At 52.6% G+C, this 20,878-nt stretch overlaps 3 protein-coding genes across 3 annotated transcripts in view; 2 read left to right on the forward strand and 1 right to left on the reverse strand.

Moving 5' to 3' along the window:
* The first annotated feature begins 1,247 nt into the window (after window positions 1–1,247).
* Window positions 1,248–6,592, forward strand: LOC1270754 (uncharacterized). Its single transcript, XM_061658781.1, has 7 exons — window positions 1,248–2,050; window positions 2,307–2,410; window positions 2,489–2,608; window positions 2,715–3,821; window positions 3,897–3,940; window positions 4,551–4,754; window positions 4,839–6,592. Exons 1-7 carry the CDS (start codon window positions 1,966–1,968, stop codon window positions 5,410–5,412), a joined length of 2,238 nt encoding a protein of 745 aa, XP_061514765.1. The 5' UTR covers window positions 1,248–1,965; the 3' UTR covers window positions 5,413–6,592.
* Window positions 6,593–7,767: 1,175 nt separating this feature from the next.
* Window positions 7,768–20,878, forward strand: part of LOC5667986 (E3 ubiquitin-protein ligase highwire) — a 28,482-nt gene continuing 15,371 nt past the window's right edge. Inside the window, exons 1-9 of the mRNA XM_061658782.1 lie at window positions 7,768–8,598; window positions 8,681–9,258; window positions 9,330–10,230; window positions 10,302–10,526; window positions 10,605–11,462; window positions 11,525–12,160; window positions 13,073–13,674; window positions 13,809–15,374; window positions 15,442–17,528. Coding sequence (XP_061514766.1) covers window positions 8,154–8,598; window positions 8,681–9,258; window positions 9,330–10,230; window positions 10,302–10,526; window positions 10,605–11,462; window positions 11,525–12,160; window positions 13,073–13,674; window positions 13,809–15,374; window positions 15,442–17,528 — 7,898 coding nt within the window. The 5' untranslated portion in view covers window positions 7,768–8,153. The remainder of the gene's footprint in view (window positions 8,599–8,680; window positions 9,259–9,329; window positions 10,231–10,301; window positions 10,527–10,604; window positions 11,463–11,524; window positions 12,161–13,072; window positions 13,675–13,808; window positions 15,375–15,441; window positions 17,529–20,878) is intronic.
* On the reverse strand, window positions 13,686–20,800 carry LOC133393533 (uncharacterized). The gene is made up of 4 exons (XM_061658785.1): window positions 20,186–20,800; window positions 19,456–20,065; window positions 19,250–19,384; window positions 13,686–18,144 (listed from the first exon to the last, which is right to left on the reverse strand). Exons 1-4 carry the CDS (start codon window positions 20,453–20,455, stop codon window positions 17,630–17,632), a joined length of 1,530 nt encoding a protein of 509 aa, XP_061514769.1. The 5' UTR covers window positions 20,456–20,800; the 3' UTR covers window positions 13,686–17,629.

Raw genomic sequence — 20,878 nt, forward strand, 5'->3', positions numbered from 1 at the left:
AAGACGGTTGCAGTCGAATCCGCAGACGGCTTGTGTTTCATGAACCGTTTTTGTTGTGGGCAGCCGTGCGTGCCGACCCCTGGACTTGCCGTGGCAGTTGCGCTGCCACCGGTCAACGTCCAGAGGGACGACAGTGTGTACACGCACACTGTCGCACACACTAAGCGCGCAAGGCTTAGTGTGTGCCGAGCGCCGAGCAGAGTGTGTTTGCGAGCCGATCGAGCAGGAGCTCTCGGCAGGGGCGCTCGGTGCGGCTGGTGCGCGGCCTACGTTTTAAAGTGTTGTACGTTTCATCAATATTTATTATGTATGTTTTAATATGTGTGAATAAAGTTTTAAGTGTATAAATAAGGTGCAAATAGTCCAGTTCATAACATATTTCAATGAAAAGGATGGAGTAAATATGACCGATATGACTTGCACAATTTCAAAATTGGGTTTGGTAGGAATTCGGAGACGTCTTGAATGGTGAGGTGCCGACCAGAATCGGTCCAGAATCGGTCAGAGAAGGCCAGAATCGGAGTCATCCGGAGTCGGACTCGTCCACAGCTCTGTAGCGCTAGAATCGTCTGAGGTCAGAGTTTTTCCAAGTAGCAGTAGGCTAGAGTCGGAGCCAGTTGAAGACGGTTGCAGTCGAATCCGCAGACGGCTTGTGTTTCATGAACCGTTTCCGAGAGCTCTGGGACTAACCGCTTTGAGCTTCAGAGATTGTGAAGGGAAAAATAAAGATTTCGTCTAGCTCCGAAGTTTTCGGGAATTAATTCCGGATAGTAGTTGGCTCCGGAATTGGCTCCAGAATGGGTATCAGTTCCGGAATTGGCTCTGAAATCAAAATCAGCGCCGTCATCGGAATTGGCTCCAAAATCAAAATTAGCTTAGAAACGGAGTCGATTTCGGCATCCCCATGGGAATAGGCGTTTCAATTATGCTATCAATAAAGTATTTCTAAAAGTATTTCTTTTAGAAATTGTTGACACTTTTCTTCAACAAACCAGCAGCAGTACAAATTGTATGTAAGTTACCATAAATTTGCGTCCGTGTCATCGTACAGGTATTTCTTTTTTAAATTCAACCGACAACATTTGTTGCAAAATTATTTCTATTCAAACGACGAACGATTGTCCAACACGATTATGTTCTTTGGGTATTTTTGTTGTTGTTTGATAGACAATTCGAACGACACCCGCGTTATATACACCTTTACCACGAAATGTCAACGGCTGTCATCGGTTGACTTTTGCTGCTTCTTGTTTTTTGCTTCTTGCTCGCACTCGTCTTCACGGCCGTCCGAGAAAAGCACAAACTCGTTTTTCTCTTCTACCTCTCTTAGCAACTACGATCAAACAATCGTTTTGTGGCCAGAAAATCGGGACACAGCAGGACGGAAAACGATTTTAGTTGTACCCTCCCACCCCCACCCCTCTGCGAGAGAACCTGAGTACTTCCTTCGACGAAGTAAAGTAGTGCGGACGGCCATGGACGGAGCGAGCTGCTAGGCTGACGAGAACGACCTCGGGAAGGGTGCTGGGTTCAGCCGCGCTCATCACAGTGTGGCGGAGTAGCCAGTTGTTTTCGTAATGTAAATCCCAAAGCCCGTCGTCGTGTTTCGTCTCCCGTGTCACATCCGTCCTTTGCACGCACGGTGCTAGCTGTTGCTGGCGTACACAGATGAATTGCTTCCTGCGTGTGACGTGAGGGTCCGTTTTTTTGTTTGCTGGCATTCGCTCGAAAGGAAAAAAAAGTGCGTCGAGGAAGCGTGTGTTCGAACGACTATCGATCCTATCGACTGTTTGGATTGGGAGGTGGAAAGGGAAAAACGTCGGCGTGCATTTAGGGCCACGCAGTATGCCTTTCGGTGACAGAGGCAGTTGTGCATCAGCTTACTCTACCACCCCCCGCGAAGGCAGCAGCAGCACCATTGGATGGAGTTCCGTGTGATGTGCTCCGGGACTAACGACGGCCAACATGAGGAACGTTCTATCGAGTGTTTACCTTTCCACGAGCATACTGCACGCCTGCAGCGCTATACCGATCCCGTACGTCCATACAGGTGAGCGAGTGCGATGCAGAACGTTGCATTAAATGTCAATCGTCTGTCTGTCTGTCTGACTGTCGAGGCGCGATCGTGTGTGCTGCGTTTGTTGATTAGCAACTGCAGCAGCGGCAGCAGCAGCACGAGCAGCGGCAGCTGTCTGTTGCAGCAGGCCGATGCAAGTGTGGCCTTGCATCATTACATAAAACCGTGCCGTAAACGTAAACGATGAACCCATTCAAGAGCGTGCAAATTTGCTCCCTTTCCCGTACAGGACAGCATGATGCCGTGATCTTCGGGATGCTGGCCTGCCTGGGGCTCGGCTCCTTCATAATGGGGTTTTGCATTTTCTGCAAAAAGAAGAGTGGCAAATTTAAGGTACGTAACAACGCGCGATTCGGTGTCAAATTCAAAGGGGGACGACAAAAAACGGGCTAACTCCCGTGTGCATTACAGAAATTCAAAGACGGGGACATCATACAGGAAGTGATATCGACGGAGTATCCCATCCTGAAGGCGCTGAATGTGCTGGAATCTTCGGTACCGTGTGCCGTCATCCCGTCGAGCCCGAACAACGTACGTAAGCCAGTTTCCTTTGTGTGTCTGTGTGTGCGTGCGCACAACAGACAATGGCAAACAGAAAAATCAACCAGTCGGTAACGGTTTGTCTAACCTCTTTTAGCTTTCCACCGATAATCTGCTGGACAAGATTGAAACCTATCAGCTCGATGTGGACGACCACCAACACCACCGGCACGATTCGTACTGTACGCGCCGTAGCGACCCACTGACCTGCACGTACGACGAGTTCGACCCGAACGACGAGTCGGACGAGCGGACGGAGCGGACGGCCACGACGGCGACGGTGGAACCGGTGGCCGGCGACGAGCCGCTCCTGTTCTCCGACGTGTTCGACGAGTCGCTCGAGCGGAGCGAAAAGTGCAACCTGACGGCGGTGTCCGCCGCACTGCCCACGTCGTCCGGCGAGGAGGACGAGGATGGGTTGCCTCCACCGCCACCGCCGCCCCGATCGGACGCGGAGGAGGACGAGGACGAGCGGCGCCCGCTGGTGAGCGACGATAGTATTGACGAGGCGGCCGCTACCACCGCCACGACCATTACGGTCACGGCGACGGCGGCCCAGTCGGCCGACGCGATCAGCATCGAGGAGGCGCTGCGTGCGCTCGACATTGCGATCGAGGGCGAGGAGGATGAGGAGGACGAGGAGGACGAGGGGCAGGCGACACCGTTGAACGGAAGCGATGACGATGGGTCGATGTCGCGCTCGATCTACTCCGAGCCACCGCACGAGGAGGCCGCACCGATGGTGGAAGAGGAAGCGGAGGTTGAGCCAGAGCCAGAGCCGGAACCAGAGATGAAGCCAGAGATGGAGCCAGCGATGGAGCCCGCTCTTAAGCGGGAAGATGTCGAGCAGCAGGCAGCAGAACTGGTGGACGATGTGCTTTACAAATGCCAGTACATGCTGCAGATGATGGACGCCAACGGGAGTAACCTTTCGCCGCTCGAGGCGGACGAGTTTTCGCCCACCAACTCGCGGGGGAACATATTCGACGGGTGGGGCAACCTGGAGCTGGACGAGAATGTGTCCTTTGCGCCGCTGGACGACGACAACGACGACGACGCGTGGTGGAAGGGACCGCTGGAACCGTTCGACGGTAGCGAGGACGACCATGGGTGGAATCGTGCTGGCAACGATCCATTCCAGGACGATCATACGTTCGATCTGCTGCGCCAACAGCTGAGCCAGCTACTGCCACCCCAGGGCAATGTAGGTCGAAACGAGAGGGTGGGGGGGGGGTCATTTCAACTCGTTGAGCTTTAACTATTCTTTACCTTTCAATAGGATTGTGCCGGTGGAGCTCTTCGCACCGAGAACGATCACGATCAGTAAGTATTTGCTTGTGACCGTATTTGTGCAATAGTGTTGGGTAAATCTGATTCAGATTCATGAATCTAAATGAATTTTTGGAATGATTCAATGAATCTGAATCTCATTTGGAAAGATTCAGGAATCTCGAAAGATTCATGAATCTCGAAAGATTCATGAATCTTGAAATTTCTCGATAGATTAACGAATCACTAGGGATTCATAAGTCTCCAAAAAATCATAAAGTTTGAGTTTTTTACTACTCTTCTTCTTAGCTTAACAACCTACGTGGCCATTTCATGAATCATGAATTCCTGGAGATATATGAATTTTAATGGATTTATGAATCTTATAGATTAATGAATCTTAAGAGGTTCTTGAATATTTGATTCTTTGAAGATTCATGATTCTTTGAGGATTCATCAATCTTTGAAGATTCATGAATCTTATAGATTAATGAATCTTTAGAAATTCATGAATATTTGAAGATTCGACACGAAATTCGAATCACTCATCACTGAAGATCCATATGAATGAATCTCAACGAAAGATTCATGAAACCCAACACTAAATGTGTATTGTCGTGTGTACTTACCCTACATTTTTTTTTGTTTTTGTTATTGCTTGCAGAGCGCCCGGTGGAAGCCCGAAAGCGCAGGGCAACGGGGGGACCGATTACGACCGGCCGGAGCGTGAGACGGAGGAGAACGAAATCATCATCAACTACAACCGGTCGCTGTCGCCCATTTTGGAGGAGAACGAAGACGAATGCAGCTTACCCCCGTCGGTCAGCGTCGCGCACTGTTCCAACATTGTGGAGAGTACGATAGTAAGGTAGCTTTCTTTGTCGTCTCTGTGGCTATGAAAATAGGGAAGTGACCGTGTATGCTAAATCTTACCTCGTTTGCCACTCTTCAGCACTGAGGGACCGGTGGTGTGCGAAGCGACCGAATCGGTGCCCGCCCTCGCCCGGCGAAGCTCTCTAACGGCGTCCAATGACACGCTGTTCAACCTGGAGGACGTGCTGGAGGACCGCTGCCTGACGCCGCCCCAGGACGATACATTCCCCGCGAGCAGCCGCAGCAGCAGCAACACCGCATCCCCACGGACTATGCTGGTCGAGGCCACCAATGGCGATGCGAGTGGGCTAGAGAAATTGTACACCTTCTCATCGCGCCTCATGCCAGCACCAGCACCACCACCACTATCGTCTCACGGTGGTGGCGCTACCCGGCCGGACGATCATCTACTACTGCATCACCACCACCACCTCCACCATAATCATAATCATCACCTACATCAGCGGCATCACGTACTGCTGTCCTCGATCTGTTTGGACGATTTAAGCGTCGATGATCTCGGCATGGAGTCGCCTCCACCGCCACCGCCACCACCACCACCCTCACAGCCGTCGACCGTTGGCGGGGTAGGCAACAGTGCGGGCGGGCTACTCATGGCCGAAACGAAGCAAGATCTTCCCTCCTCGGCCTAACAAAGGGAGTAGCAGGAGCGCTACGTTTTCTTTTTCTTTTTCGATATTTTTAGTTTTCTTTTAGTAGATCTGAGCTTCTGGTGATGGTGGCAGTAGACCAAACCGGTGTAGTGTAGACACTGTGACCCAACAAAGGGTCACACATACACACAAAGCACATACACACATACACACACACATTCATCCCTTCTCGTCTACTCCTACAGACTGCTGTTTGAGCAGCAAACAAATCTTAGTACTGATTTGTACATAAATGTGACTGTGAGCGAGTGTGCAACTGTTAGTAGGTTTCTTCCGTTTGGATGTATTGTTAATCATTATGAAAGAGGGCGATGCGCGTACATCACACATCCAGCTGGGGAGGGGAAAACACTTGGAACTGGAAGTATTTTACCGCCCCAAAGTAAGACACTCGTGGCTCGTTTGATTACTCGGTGGAGAGGAATGCTCGTACAAAAGGCGAGTTTTTGTGAATATGCGGTTGTTTAGTTAATTATTGTGTATTCCGTGAAAAAGAAAAAAAAAACACGGACACGGTCGGATTGGACCCCGAGTAACCGATATTGATGTGTTGGTGTGATTCCGTGTGTGATTGTATTGTGTGGTACTAATACTCCCCGCACACAACAGCAACACCAGCAACGACACAACAAACTATCAGAGAAACTCAGTTGAACGTTTAGTTACTTATTGAATAGTGTCAATTCTCAACCCCCCCCGCCCCATGTTGTACTACAGTAAGCATTCGACTTTACCCTCTTTACCCCCTCATCCCCTTGCAAAGCACCCATTTACCCTGCTGCGTGTAATGCACACTAATCTTTCACCGCTTTTCCCTTCCCAATCCCATTCGTTATTTATGCACACAAGCCCCCTCCCGCACAAGTGGCGGGTGGTTTAACTTAATCGTGAAGTTTCCGTATCAGTTTTTTTTTTTAATATTTTTTTGTGCGATCCCGCATCTTCTTATCCGTTCTTGCATTCTTGCGCATCTTACGTTGTAGCGAATAGAAAATTGTGGAAACTGATGGATGCTGAATTCACCCCTTCCCCATTTCCTTTACACACGTAGAGGGACGGAAGGAAAAGAAATGCCCTACTCCACACCCTGTAAGAAAACTAGAAGAAATGTGACAAAATAGATTGCCTAAGATTTGTAAACTATTACAAAAAAGAGTAATCGAATAATCGATTTTTTTCGAAGTGGAACAGAATTTGAGAAATCGAACCGGAACTTTATCGATCACCGAAAACTTTTAGGCGGCTTAAATGGTAAGATTTATTGTTACTAATTCTATGATTTAGCATTACTTTTACCTACTCTATCTGGATTTTTTGTTGGAAATTACACTTAAATCTCGATTACAGAGAAGGTCGAAAAGGTCAGAAAAAGAATCGTTTTTGACGCTCACACGGTACTATAGTTTTAGGTGTATTTTCTCGTACGTTTCATCATAAGGAAAGTATGTAAGCAAATTTAAACGATTTTTATTCCATAATCATAACTATACCTTCACTTTCTATAACCACCTACCCGGGTAAGCCATACATTTCACAGATGAGAATTTACTTTTTTGTTTTTGTTAGAATAAGTATCTATTACCCAATTTTATGTTTTTTATTCAGAAAAAAAAAAGTTGTTTTACTGTGTTGTAACTTTTGGTTAGGAAGGTAGAATTATAGAAGTAAGTGGAGCAAATAGATTTTGTTTAAAAAAAAGTATATTAAATTAATTGCTTTAAATCAATGTTTTACACCACTGTTGGAAAACATGTGTTTCTAGGTATTTTTACCAATAAGACAATAACAAGTAAGATTGTTTAATAAGTTTAAAATAATAATTTGCAATTAATGAGCAATACTATCAGGGATAGGTGGTAATGTAATGAAGGTAAATGTAAATTTACAAATTTATAATTGTACAATAGTTTTCTCCTTTTATATCTTCATATATTATATAGCTTCTACCTTATCAAGTTTTCTCGCTTACCCGATTCGCTGCTCTTACTTATGTCTTTTGTCTGTATTTAGTCCTAAAAATGTGAAATATTTCCCGCACAGCGAGTTTAGTACATTCACCAAAGCCAACTACATTTACATTTAGTGCACGCACTGTAAGCACGCGCGCTGTCGGAAAAAAGTGTACGACACACGCGCGCACGCGAACCCCTACCAACCGTGTGTGTGTGGCTGTGTGCCGGTGTGTTATTCTGCTCTGTTGTTTTTCCTCCTCATTCGCCTTCCACTAGTAGGCCATGGCGGGTGGAAGAAGAGCGGCGTACGGCCGCGCGATAACAAAACAAACCTGCCCCCACCCCACCGACGGACGGCTCGTTCGGTCGGTCGAGAACTGTCACAATCAGCTGATTGCTCCGCGGAGGGGAAAAAACAGGACGAACGCGCGCGTTCTCGCCGGCGCTGCCGTCATCGGTTCGTAAACACACGCGCGCGTCCGCAAAATGGAGGGGAGAGAAGACGGCGTCGGCAGCAGCGAAGGGGAAAGGCCGGCGGCGCAAGGGCAAAAAGGGAGAGGATATCGATTTTTCACAACCAGCCTTCATTTTGGAAGACGGAACGCAAAATCCTGCTCTGCTGTCGTCGTCGAGGGCGTTACGGGTAGCGGGACGCCTTTCTTTGTGGTGAAAATTGTTTCCCCGTTTTGCTTTTCCCATCGGTAGTGTTAGGTGACTAGATAAGTTGGGCTAGTTATCTTCAAAGGTGTCCACGGAGGAGCAGCGAGGATGGAGCTGTACGATTCGGCACGGTATGGGTCGGTGTTTAACAGCATTTTCCTGTCGACCGAAACGTCCGAATCGGGCGAGCACGGGTCGGCGGGCTCGAAAAAGGACCCGAAGGCGAAGCAGCTGCAGCTGCTGCTCGAGCCCAACCTGGACCGGTACGAGATTGCCTCGAATGCGTCCCGCTTTGCCGTCTACCATGCGGTGCGGTCGATTGTGCTGGAACGGGAAACCACCACCAGAGCGACGGTCTCGTCCATGCGAATAATCGATACGGCGCTGGACGAACCAAAGTCGGTCGGTCGGGGCGAGTCCGGTGCGACGCAGCGCGTGCCCCAGATAGTGCTGGCCGGGCTGGACAGCCTGTACGGCATCATAGCGGAAACGCGCCAGAGCCAGCCCCGGATCGCGACCAAGGCGCTTCGCTCGCTGTACGACATACTGCAGGGTAAGTGCGAAACACTTCAATGAATTTTTCGGGGAGGGGACCCGATATGGCTTCGTCGTTCATTTTCGTCGCTTCTTTTCAGGTCAAGATCCGGAGGGTATGCGGCACGAGCCGGATGCCGTGTTTGGTCCACTGTTCGATTTGCTGCTGGAGCTGTCCACCGTCAGCAGTGGGCCGTCGGCGGCAAACGGTGCCTGGTCGTCGCTCGCCTGCTCGACGCTGCTATCGCTCGCCATCGCAAAGGGTGACACAGGGCGCATCGTCCGTGCGGTGGCCGCCATACTGATGAACTCGGTGTACGGCAGCAGCAGCACCAGTGGCAACAGCAGCACCACCAGCGGCGGTACGGTGCAGATGCCGCAGAGTGTCGCAAAGCTGCAGCGCACGATATTCTCCATGGCAACGGGGCGCGCCACCATTGCGGACTACTTTCGGTGCGGTGTGCCGCGTGGCAGCCTGATTGGCGAGTTTCGGCTGCCGCTCGAATCGTCCACCGTGCACTCGGTCGCGTCGGACGGGAAGTTTCTGTACCTGGTGACCGTGAAGGGGCTGCTAAAAATCGGGTCCGGCTTTAATGGCACACAGGAGGGACTGATCTATGGTGCGGTGACGATATCGAACGCCAAGAACGAGCTGCCCGGCTGGATCGGCTACTCGGGGGTATGTACCGCGGGCGAATCAATTGGATTGCGCTGCATTAATCTAATTAACGTACATCGCTTTATTCGCAGGGGAAGTTGTACTACGGCCGCATCAGCAAAATGATGGCGTCCAGCAGTGGGTGGACGTTTCAGCTGTACGACCCAACGACACTGACCGCCCTGGGCACGGTACAGACGGCACCAATACCCGCCTTTCAGCGTCGTTACGGGCAGCTCTTCTCGGACGGTGATGCAATCTGTTGGCTCGGTGCGGTGTCCGACTCGATCCGCGACTCGACCGAGCTGGACGACCAGGAGGAGGACATACTCGTGGTGAAGCAACTGTATCCGCCGGTGGCAACCGGCCCCAACAACAGCTCTACATCCGCCGGTGGCCAACCGACCGGTGGAGAAAGCCGCCCCGAGCTACGGCTAAAGCTGGCCAAAAACCGGTACCACACGTACGGCTGGGCAGCGTTTGAGGAGGAGCTGGTGGAGAATGGTAGCATGGCGGCGCCACCGCCGCCACCGGCCAGCATCGCCCCGATGCCCGTGCTGGAAAGCAATCCGACCGGGGCGGCCATACAGTCGATTAGCTGCGGGAAGGAGTTTGGCCTGGTGCTGGTGGACGACGGCAAGGTGCTTTACTGGGGCCGGGGCACCGCGCTGGGGCTGAAAACGTCGCCCAATGTGGCTGGTGGTGCGGTCGGCTGCGTGATGAGTGCACCGAAAGCGACCGTTTCGATGAAGCTGAGCGAGCTGACGGCACTACCGAAGGGGGTGAGCTGCTTTCGGCAGGTTGCCGTTGGCCATGAGGCGAACCATGGGCTGCTGTTGACGGGGGACGGAACGGTTTACTTTACCGGGACGGCCAAGCGCGGCGAAGACGGTGAGCTGGCTAAGACGAACCGAAGGCAACCGAAAGCCATCAAGCCGAAGCGATTGAACAAGCTGGACGGACAGACGATCACGTTCGTGGCGTGTAATAATGGTATGGAGAGATGGGTTGTTTACTGTTCTGTGGTGCGATAGCTTATTTCGATTTGTTTTTCTACGTTTTAGGTACATCGGCGTTTGTGACGAAGGATGGCAAACTGATCATGTACGGCAAGGACACCAATTACTGTGAACCGAATGGTGTGGTAGGTGGTCTAACAGACGTTGTGATACGGAAGGTGGCCCTCGGTAAAGCGCACTGCGTGGCAGTCGATGCACTGGGTCAACTGTACACCTTCGGACTCAACAATAAGGGCCAGTGTGGTCGCAAGTTTCAGCGAGAACGCAATGGTGAGTGTGGATTTTAATCTATTATTATGTCCATGATGGCTTCTACTGACTTTTTCTCTCCCTAATTTCTCTTCCCAGTGGATGAATTAGTGACCACCAACAACCAGGCAAATGCAGGAACGCTAACGAACGGCACCGGAGCCCAAACGCACCCAAACGCTTTAAACACAACCAACTCTACCTGTAACGCGTGCCACTCGGCACCATCCGCAGCGGCAGCCCATGCCACCGATCCGCCGGTCGCTTCGTCCGCGGCCAAATGTGGCTGCGGCTGTGGCTGCTGCTGCCATTGTGGAAATTCGGGTGGAACGGCTGGCGTCGCCGGTACCGCCAACCCGATCGCTGCCACCAGCAACGATGCCGACACACCGCGCATCGTACCGGTGCCACCGCAGCGGGTCGAGCTGCCACAGCACACGGGCAACGGTGATGGACGGCAGCGGCCCCCAGTCGTCACGCAGATCGCCTGCGGTCAGCACCACTCGCTGGTGCTTACGTCCGCGGGGGAGGTGTACAGCTTTGGCAGCAACCAGTACGGCCAGCTCGGCACGGGTGATCTGCAGGCACCGGCCGGCGGACGACCCCACTTGGTGCGCTTTCCGAACGGAGCCGGGACGATTGTGTCGGTTGCGGCCGGGAGCAACCATTCGGTGGTGCTGACGAGCCGTGGGGCCGTGTACACGTTCGGCAACTACCACAAGGGACAGCTGGGTCGGGAAGCGCCGGGTGGAGGGGGCAGATTGGACGGTGCCGGGGAGGGCAACTTCTTCTGGCACTGTGCGCCCGTGGCGATCGAATCGTTCGGGCCGGGCACGGGCCGTCGTGCCTCGTTCATTGCGGCCAGCGGCGACCAGACGTACATCAAGGTGGAGGAATCGCTTATAAACGGTGCAGCGCTGGCAAAGTATAGCGTGACGGCGGATCGGTCAACGATTTGTGAGTCTCTACGCCATGCTTACGTTAAGCTGGATACTAAATTATGTTTTTTCCCTCCACAGTGCTTATCCCCAACAATCAGTCACACCTGGGTGGCTCAATTACGATCGATCGGCGCACCGGGCACTGCCGGGCGCACAGGATGAACCAGTTCGATGCACGTGTTGAGCTAAACGCAGGTGCGCAGGCCGGGTTGAAGGAAGCGTATCGAAGAAATCGGTGGCACTTTTCGTTCACACTCGATCCGCTGTTCAACGTCCTGTGGGGTTACGACGCGATCCGGAAGCGTATGCTCATTTTCAATCCCATCGCGTCGGAGTTGTTTCGACGCAAGTCCAAGCAGCAGCGCAAGCCAAACACGCAGCGAGCACATGAGCAGCCGTCCTCCTGCCAGGTGGATGGTGGGGAGAAGGGCGACCCGGCACGGTACGGGACGCACGAATCACTGTCCGTGCTGAGTCCGGAGATAGCGCTTCCGCAGCGGTGGAACGGTTGTGAGGTGCCGCGATTTCAGCTTGCGCTCAATTTGCTCGCCTGCCTCGATGTGCTGACGGAGGCTACGGAGCGGCTCGGTGCGACTGGGCAGTGGCCACCGTTCGAACCGACGCTGGATGCGGGTGGTTCGTCATCGTCGCCGCTCGACGGGAATGTTAATGTGAACGCATCGGATTGGTTTACAGGGTCTCGCAGTGGTGGTGGTAAGTAGATATAATTATTCATTTAAATTAGCTATATGTTAAGTAGAGCAGAATCTGACTCATGTTTTGATCATTCACGATGCTTAATCTCCAGTCTTTTCAAGGTTCTTTGCAAAATTTTGCAAATCCCCAATGATTCATGAACAATAGTTCATAAGGATTTATAATTAATAATTTCCCTAAAAACTCCTGAAGCTTGAGTGAAGTCCTGTGACATTTATTGCATATTTTGAAGTTTATAATTGTCAAACTAGGTCTGCTTATACTACCACTAATAGGCTTGGTGTTCACTGACTTTCTGGCTACCTTATAAACCTTATACCTTATATCGTTGGCTTAAGATTCAATAAACTTGTGCAACTCGGATTAGGTGCAAACTAGAGATAGTTAACCCTGATTTATATCCAGACATCTTAATGAATCTGAATTTCAAGATTTGAGATTCACCTATCTTACAGGATATATGGATCCATGGATCTTTTAAAGATTCGTGAATCTCTGATGATTCATAGATCTCTAAAGATTCCTGAAATTCTGAAGATTCAAGAATATCTAAAGTTTTGGAAATTTGAAAAGTCTTAAAATCTAATGAATTAAGAGTCTTTATCTAAAGATTTTTGTCGTGATAACTTCCTTGTTTCATGGTGATTGCCTGCATTGAGTGTAATTCCGGCCTCTTTTCCGTGGCTAATGCTTTTAGAATGAGCAGGCAATCGTAGATCACATCTACACGCATAACGGATAATGCAAACCCTGTCGTTTTAGATATTCATGAATATCTTGAGTTTTATGTTACATATCCATAACTTTTAAGATCCGAAAGCCTTCAAAAATTCGCTAGTCGAATAATTCTTCTTAAAAGATTCATTATCTAACCAAAAACTGTTACTTTAACCTCTCTTTTTCAACCAGCATTTGGCAGTGCCAGTGGACGGCAGGTGAAACTTTGCGACCTACCACCGGAGGACGATCTACAGGAGGATGATCTACCCGAGCACAGGTCGGTACTCCTTACACCTACCTTCGGTTCGGGCAGTATTGACGAGGAGGTTCCCGCCATTCCCGTGCTGAACCGCTGGAACATTGGCAACGCCGACATGTCCGGCAACGGGTTCTCACCTTCAAACGTCGCCAGCGAGGGTCGTTTCCCGTTCCGAACCGGACGCACCAAGGGTTCAACCAGCGAGCAACGCATTGCCTCTACATCGAATGTGCAGTACCGTCGCAAGAAAGGCGGCGGACAGGCGACACCAAGCGGTGGTGCCGCTGGTAGTAATCAAACGCTCAGCAGCTCCTGCACGGAAGAAAGTGTGATCGCGCTGTGCCCCATCTCAAGGCGCTTTGCGACGGGCGTTAATAGGGAAACGTTTGAATCGCTTACCGCACTGCTAAGCTGGGCCTGGAACGCGTTCCGCAATCTGTCGGGCGAGCAGAAGCGGGGCGGCGGTGGAATGAAGACTTTTACGACCAACCCGATGACGACCAATAATGCGGGACTGATTGGTGAGGCAAAGGTAAGACGCTCTTTGGTTTATTCATTTTGTTTATTCGCTAATTTAATTGATTAAATAGTCTTGTTGAGGATGTGCCAGACATCTTCTGGAATTGTATGATGAAACTAACTATTTTTAATTTCCAACCCCTCCAGCTGATCGTTCGTCTGTCGTTCATTTGCCGAGTGTGTTTGCGTTTGCTTCGTCGCTATCTAAATGCAATTTATCATCCAACCGGATCTCGCTCCTCCGAAGACGACACTGATGCTCACATCGAAGATCAGTTCCGTTCGGACTTTAGCAATCCATTTGGCAACCCTTCACACCCAACGACTGGTTCACCGATGTCCTCCTCGACAGCCCATCCGATGGCATCGTCGATGACGGGAACGCATCAGTCACTGGCGATGGCCGTGGTCGAGATACGTACGCTGCTGATCGACATACTGGCCGATCGTGTCACACTGCCGGTGATGGAACGCTCGATGAGACGGCGCGTCTGCAAGGCTAAGCGGGAAGTGCTGGGCGAATGCCATCGGACGTTTGTGCGCTGCTTTGACATATTCTACCCGACGCCTCCGTTGAAGTGGGAAGTCCTGTGTAGACGGCTGCTGTTGCTGCGCGAATCCGATCCGGGTGGGATACATGCAGGGCCCAAGCCACACGTCGACCGGTACCGGTACAGCTACGGCTCCTCGAGCAGTAGCGGTGGTACGGAACGGTGCAGCGGCAGGCTGTTGCTGAGCGCCATCCTGGCCGGTCTCTGCCAGCCGTCCGTTAATTTGCGCGTCACGTTCTCCATTCTGATGTCCTCGCCGGCGCAAGCGGTACCGACGGGATCCGCCTCGACTAGCCGGCCTCAATCGACCGGTTCCGGGGCACTGCTGATCTCGCGCAATCGTGACCTGCTGGCGAGTTTAATCGAGCAGATGACAAGCACGGTTGGCAGCGGTGGTACCAACAGTGGCGGCGATGCTGGAGGACAGGCTGGTGTTGTTGGTGTGCCGCATCTGCCCGACTGGCACTTTCGCGATGTGCTGGAGCTGCTGCTGGAGCTTGTTTCCGATCCGGTGCGTCGAAAGTTGGACCGCATCGGGCGACATCGAAGGCGTGGTAGCAGTAGCAGTGGAAGCAGCAATAGCAACACGAGCAGTGCGAGTAGCTGCCGAAGCAGCGAAGGTGTGGAGTATGATTACGAGCTTGACGATGATGAAGCGACCGATGTGGCGGAGGGCGATGGAGGACCGTTTCCGTATCGGGCGGATGAGTATGACAGCGAACAGGGCGACGGTGGCAAAGGTTGGCCGATGGCGAAAGGCTACCGGCACGAGTCGCTCACCGAAGGTGACAGCGACGCAGAGGATGACGATAGCGATCAGGACGAGGGTCAGGATGACGATCAGAACCAGGAGCGGCTGCTGATACGCAACGGTTGCCGGCTGCTAGCGAAGCTGCTCTCGGAAATCATTCACCACGGGTGCGATCCGGTCGATCGGGAGCGTGGCGAGCGGGGCGGAGATCAGGAGGAGGCGACCCAGCAACCGGCCACCGATTTGATGGTCCCGCCGATGGCCCCGATGGGTGGAAGCAATCGGCTGTTCAGTACGGGCAGTCGCTTCGGGAAGGTGGATCTGGGGAAGACGTGGAACACGGGCAACTTCGGACCGGATGCGATCGCGTTTACCGTCGACCGGGCGGGCATATCGATTGTGGGGGCTTGTGTAAGTATTGGAGCGATTTTTTCCCTCTTTTTGTGGACTAATCGTATGGTTTCAACGCTCTTTTTAGGTTTACTCCGGTTCGGGCAGCTACGAGTATCAGCTGGAGCTGCTGTACGACAGTCACCATTCGACGCATTCGCACACCTACTCGCATTCGCACCGCTGGGAGGTGCTGGAATCGATCGTCGGCTCGTACGATCAGACTGCCGTCCGGCAGCACATGGCCGAGCTGCGCTTTAACCGCGCGGTACTGCTGAAGGAAAACCATCGTTACGCACTGCGTCTGTGCAGCCAGGGAGCAAGGACACTCTCGGGCGATTGTGGTCAATCCTCACTTCGTGGGCCGTGCGGTACGGTCACGTTTCGGTTCTATCCGTGCGATCTTAGCTTCAACGGGACAACGCCGGCCCGGGGACAAATACCGGCCATACTGTACTACTGCACGCCGGTCGGTGGTGTGGCGGGATTCCCCCACGGCGGCACGAATGTAGCGAATGGCCGCGAGCTAGGCAACTGCCGTACGCAGGCGCGTGATTTAGCGCTCGAGGTAGCGCGCGCAATCGTTGGCCGGTGCCGCGAGCTGCTGACGGTGGCGCACGAGCTAGCGCTGTGGACGTCGGCATCGCCCGGCATGCGTGCACCGTCCTCCTCGGAAACGTCCTCCACACCCTCGTCATCCGCTTCGTCCGGCGTTATCGGTGGCACTGCGGTTGGTGTGATGGGAGCAGCCGGTGCAAGTGCGGTTGTAGGCGGCGGTGTTGCCATCGATTCCGAGCACAACATAACACCGATCGAGGAGCATATGGACGTTGGAGCGACGGGGCTGGTCGGGGTGCTTGCGTCCAATACGGCCGCGACGACGATCGAACGTACGCGGCGCACGATCGGCAAGGTACTGCCAAAGGGTTTGCTGGAAACGCTGCGTGGTAGCAGCGGTACGGCCGGCACACCGTACGATCCGTACGAAATCGATTCCGCCTCGGAGGCAACGGTCGGTGGGATAGGCGGTGGAGTCAGCGGAAGTGGCGGTACAGGAAGTGCTGGTGGAAGTGGCGGTGCTGCTGCTGCTGCTGCCGGAGTCGGGATGTCCGCCGCGAATGGCAACGAGATGGAACTACCGGCCGGTGCAGCCTCCATGGTGCTTGCCGTACCGATACGCAAACGCACCGTGTGGGATCTGTTCCGTGCGCGCACCACCCGCTCGCCCTCGGTCGTGAACTGTCTGTTCCGGTACCTGCTGCCGCTGACGCTGGCCCAGCTGGAGCGTTGCATTCGCATGGATCTGAAGGTGTCGGTTGAGGTGCTGTCGATGGTGCAGGAGATACTGCCGCCCATTACGGCGCTGAACGAGCTGCGCCGACAGCGTGGCAGCGTGGGCAAGTGCTTCGCCCACATGACGCACAGCAGTGGTGCGGCGGGCAACGGCACGACCATTACCTCGTCCGCGACGAGCATGAACACGACCAGCCAGCACTACTGCATCCTGGAGAGCGACCATCCGTACAAGACGGCAAGCCTGACGGCGTACCGGGTCCGATTCCCCGCAACGGTGCGCTGGATGTGTCTCACGTTCGATGCGCAGTGCGGCACGGTACAGGAGGAGGACCGTGTGAAGGTGAAAATTCCTAACCGTCGAAGTGGCTCCGGAAGCGAAAGAGACTCACTCGATGATTGGTGCACGGTGCGGATGTATAATACACCCGCCCGGTGGGCTTACGGTGGTCCGGGCCGTGCGATGGTGCTGCCTGGGCGGGAGGTAGAGATCTCGCTCGAGTCCTGCTCGACGTACGTGAACGAACCGAAGCAGCAGTCGTACGGGTTCAAGTGTCTGGTGATAGGGTACGAAAATGCGGATCAAGTTCCTGGCGGTGAACATGTGGATGCGCAGGGTATAATGGAGCATGCAGGTGCCGGCACTGGAGCCGGTGGTACGCTAATCGCGCTGGAGCATGAGCTGGCCCATCTGGGTGGTCGGTGTGCGAGGAATCTTCTCCGGAAGGAGTTGCGTTTCGATGACGACCCAGACGATCGACTGACGGAACCGGAAGCGGCCACACTGGAGCGGTACGGGACGACGCTGCTTGCCAAGGGGCTGATGGTACCGGACGCCATGCTGACCATCCGCAACGCACTCGACTGCCATCTGCCCGTGCTGTGAGTATATTCGAATAAGCGTATCTTTCTGCTGATAGTAGTCGTTGAATTCTTAATCAGACTAGCTTAGGACCTCGTCAGAGGACCTTGTGGAGAGTCTCTTAAAAATCCGTCTTCAGCGTGCCGACCGTTTCGAGCTTGAGCAATATCTGCGTTTCACGATACGTTCTTGGCTGGACGACCTTCTGCTCGAGTATTAACATTTGCTCCTTCCTGCGATAGTGTCGCCAGCACAAGTAGCCACCAATGGCACCACCGAGCACGGTCACCCCAAGCAGGGTAGCTAAGATGATAATCAGCAGTCTGTTGTCCTCCGAATCACAACCCTCCTGGGTACGGTACTGCTCTACGGAAATGTAGGAGTCGGGATGATCGCGTGGTGTTGTGGCAAACGGTTGTAGGAAGAAGATCTCCGACCAGGCCGGGAAGGTTACGTTTGTGCTTTCGCAGGTCGCAAGCTGCGCGATGCGGAAGGCTTGTAGGCTGATGGAAAAGTTTCGTGGAAACACCAGAAAGCTGCTCGTGTCGGTAGTGATCGTGAAGGTGTCGATCAGGTTACGTTCCAACAGTATGTCTGGCTGTGCATTCCAGGCAGTTTCGTTGGATATTCGAATGCCTGAAATGGATAGATGGAAGCGAGTTATTGAGAAGGCCTTAAGATAGTAGTATGTATAACATACTAGAGATATGCAGAATGAACAAGAATGAGTGAGTTGAATCCTTAAATTGAATATAAGGATACAACTCACCACAAAGAGTTTATGTGAATCTTTTCCCTTTGGATTCTATTTTAAAGGCTCAATCTTTTTGGATTCTTCTTAACCTGTGCCCGGGAAATGAATTCCAAAGAATTGGGTCTCTAGTTGATCCAGAAATTCAGTGATTTGAATCCCAAAAGAGTGAGTCTACTCTAGTCTAGTCGGTACTAGTGATGTGCTCTTTGGAGCGCTATTATTATTCAGATTACGACTGCGGTAAAATCCGAGCCACTAGTTCTGCCCAGAATCGGAGTCGTCCGGAGTCATCCGGAGACGCTCGGAGTGGTTCAGAGTCGGTGTCACTCGGAGTCGTCAAGAGTCGATCGGAGTCGACCGGAATCGGAATCGGCGGAAGTCAACAGGAGTCGTGCGGTTGAATATGCTTGTGATCAGGTATTTCATTTCGTGGTGTTTTTTTGTCCTTCACTTTGCGCGTACACTTCGTATGCAGGCCTTTGTTTCGAAAGCCGACTCCGGACGGCTTCCTGACGACTTCGCTTTCAAATGACTCCGGTTGACTCCGACTTCCAATTAGTCCGGACGACTCCGAACGACTTCTGACGACTCCGGACGATTTCGGACGACTTCGGACGACTCCGGATGACTCCGGACGTCTCCAACTACGAATAACTCCGGGCGACTCCAGACAACTCCGGACGACTCCGAACGACTCCGGAAGACACTAGACGACTCCGGACGACTCCGTAAGACTCTGGATAACTCCGGCTCCGAATGACTCAGGGCGACTCTGGGCGATTTCGGACGATTCCGAACGACTCAGGATAATGCAGGGCGGACTAACCTTCCGGAGTCGATTCCGAATTTATCGGATTCGGATTGGAGTTGACCCCGGATTTTTGCCAACTTTGAGAGACTTGAAGACCTCTCAAAACCCCTTACGACACTCTTCTACTCTGATTCAAATCACTCAAAAGATTGAGTATTTTCATCTATCATGCATACCTCTGAACAGATTTGATGAAAGTTGATTGAAGCTGTTGTCCAGGAGCCTTACTCGAAGCTTTATTTCGAGCTGAAATGCTTCGTCAGCGATTGACTCATTGAAAACATTCCCCTGGAGCAGCAACTCGTCAGTGCCTGCAAGTAGCATCAAAGCTTTGAGTAACTCTACACATACACAACAAGAAGCGCATTCTTCCCATACGTACTGCTCTCTGTGATTGCGGCCGGGTGAATTGTTTGCAGAAACCTGGAAGCTCTTATCTGTATCGAGTTGCCGACGATAAGCCCCTGCCAGGCCTGCGAAGCCCACGCCCCGGTCATCGTGACATTGTGCAAATGCAACTGCTCCATCTGCGCTCGCTTGAACGCATGTCGGGAGAACGACCCAACAACCGTGTCGGAAAGTAGGAACTGTTGAAAGCGAGTGCTGATGGCTAGCGATCGGATCGCTCCAATGCTGGACGCACTGAACAGCACCGACCGTATCGCCGCTCCGTGGAACACATTGGCGGGCAGCTCGTCCAGCTGGCAGCGGTCAAAGCTAAGCGTAATCGGGCCAAGTATTGGATGAGGATCGCGTGGGTTCGTCACCACCTGTTGAGCGCGCGTTGGGCTGTCGCTTTCAAACGCGAACGAATCCAGCGTCAACTGTGCGATGTTGACGAAGCGTATCGTGCGCGGTAGAAATGCGGCCCGTATGGACCGGAAGGTACCGGCCGGGACGTGCAATTGGCCACAGTTTACGATCAGTATGTCCGTGGCGACGGTAGTTGCCGGGAAGGCGGACAGGACAAATACGGCATTTCGTAGCCTGGGCTGGTGATAGTAACGGAAGAGACACGATGATTCATCATCACTGGTGGCGTAACTCCAAAGCCATATGTTGATTTTGACACCTCAACGGAATAGGCATTTGTTGAAGGTCACCCAGCTTACCTGCTGATCGACGGTGTACTCCTCACTTCGACGCGTTCGGACACTGTCGTGACAGTCGCAGCGCAGTACCCGATCGCCTATCCTTCCGTGGAACGGTTCCCAATCATTTGCACTCCCCGGTCGACTCCACTGCGAGTTATCGATCCGTTCGCAGTGGACCGGCTGTTGGACGATATCTTCCAGCTGCTCCTGTTCACTCACTACCAAGCCACAGGGGACGCTCAGAAACACACAAACCACTGCCCAAAAGGGCCACCGAACGAGTCCCATTGCGCACTGGGCGAAAGCAATCCTCCAAAGCACGGTCGAGACGGTTCTAAACCATAGTTAACGCTCGGGCACGGCAAAAGGGCACACTGTGAAGGTTTCGAACGCGATCAGATCCGTTCTGATAACGAAGGTGTATGGCACGCTCGCTTGCCGTTACGGCACCCATTGCCCTAAAACGCTTGCAGTGCACACGTACACAAACAACTTATCGCGGTGCGCTGCCGTATCGTACGCAACGAGGTCTTGCGATAAGATAATAAGCAAACAATCTTATTGCGCTCCCCCTGCGTCTGGTACAGAGTTATCGCGCTACGAAACCTGCTACGAACGATGCGGTATGACTCATTCCCGTTTTGGATTTCGCAAAGCGACCGAAAAGCGCTGCGCTCGCTACACTTGTTTATACGAGTGTTGCGAGCGAGA

The sequence above is a fragment of the Anopheles gambiae genome, chromosome 3 (assembly GCF_943734735.2).
Source record: "Anopheles gambiae chromosome 3, idAnoGambNW_F1_1, whole genome shotgun sequence".
NCBI classification, from domain to species: domain Eukaryota; kingdom Metazoa; phylum Arthropoda; class Insecta; order Diptera; family Culicidae; genus Anopheles; species Anopheles gambiae.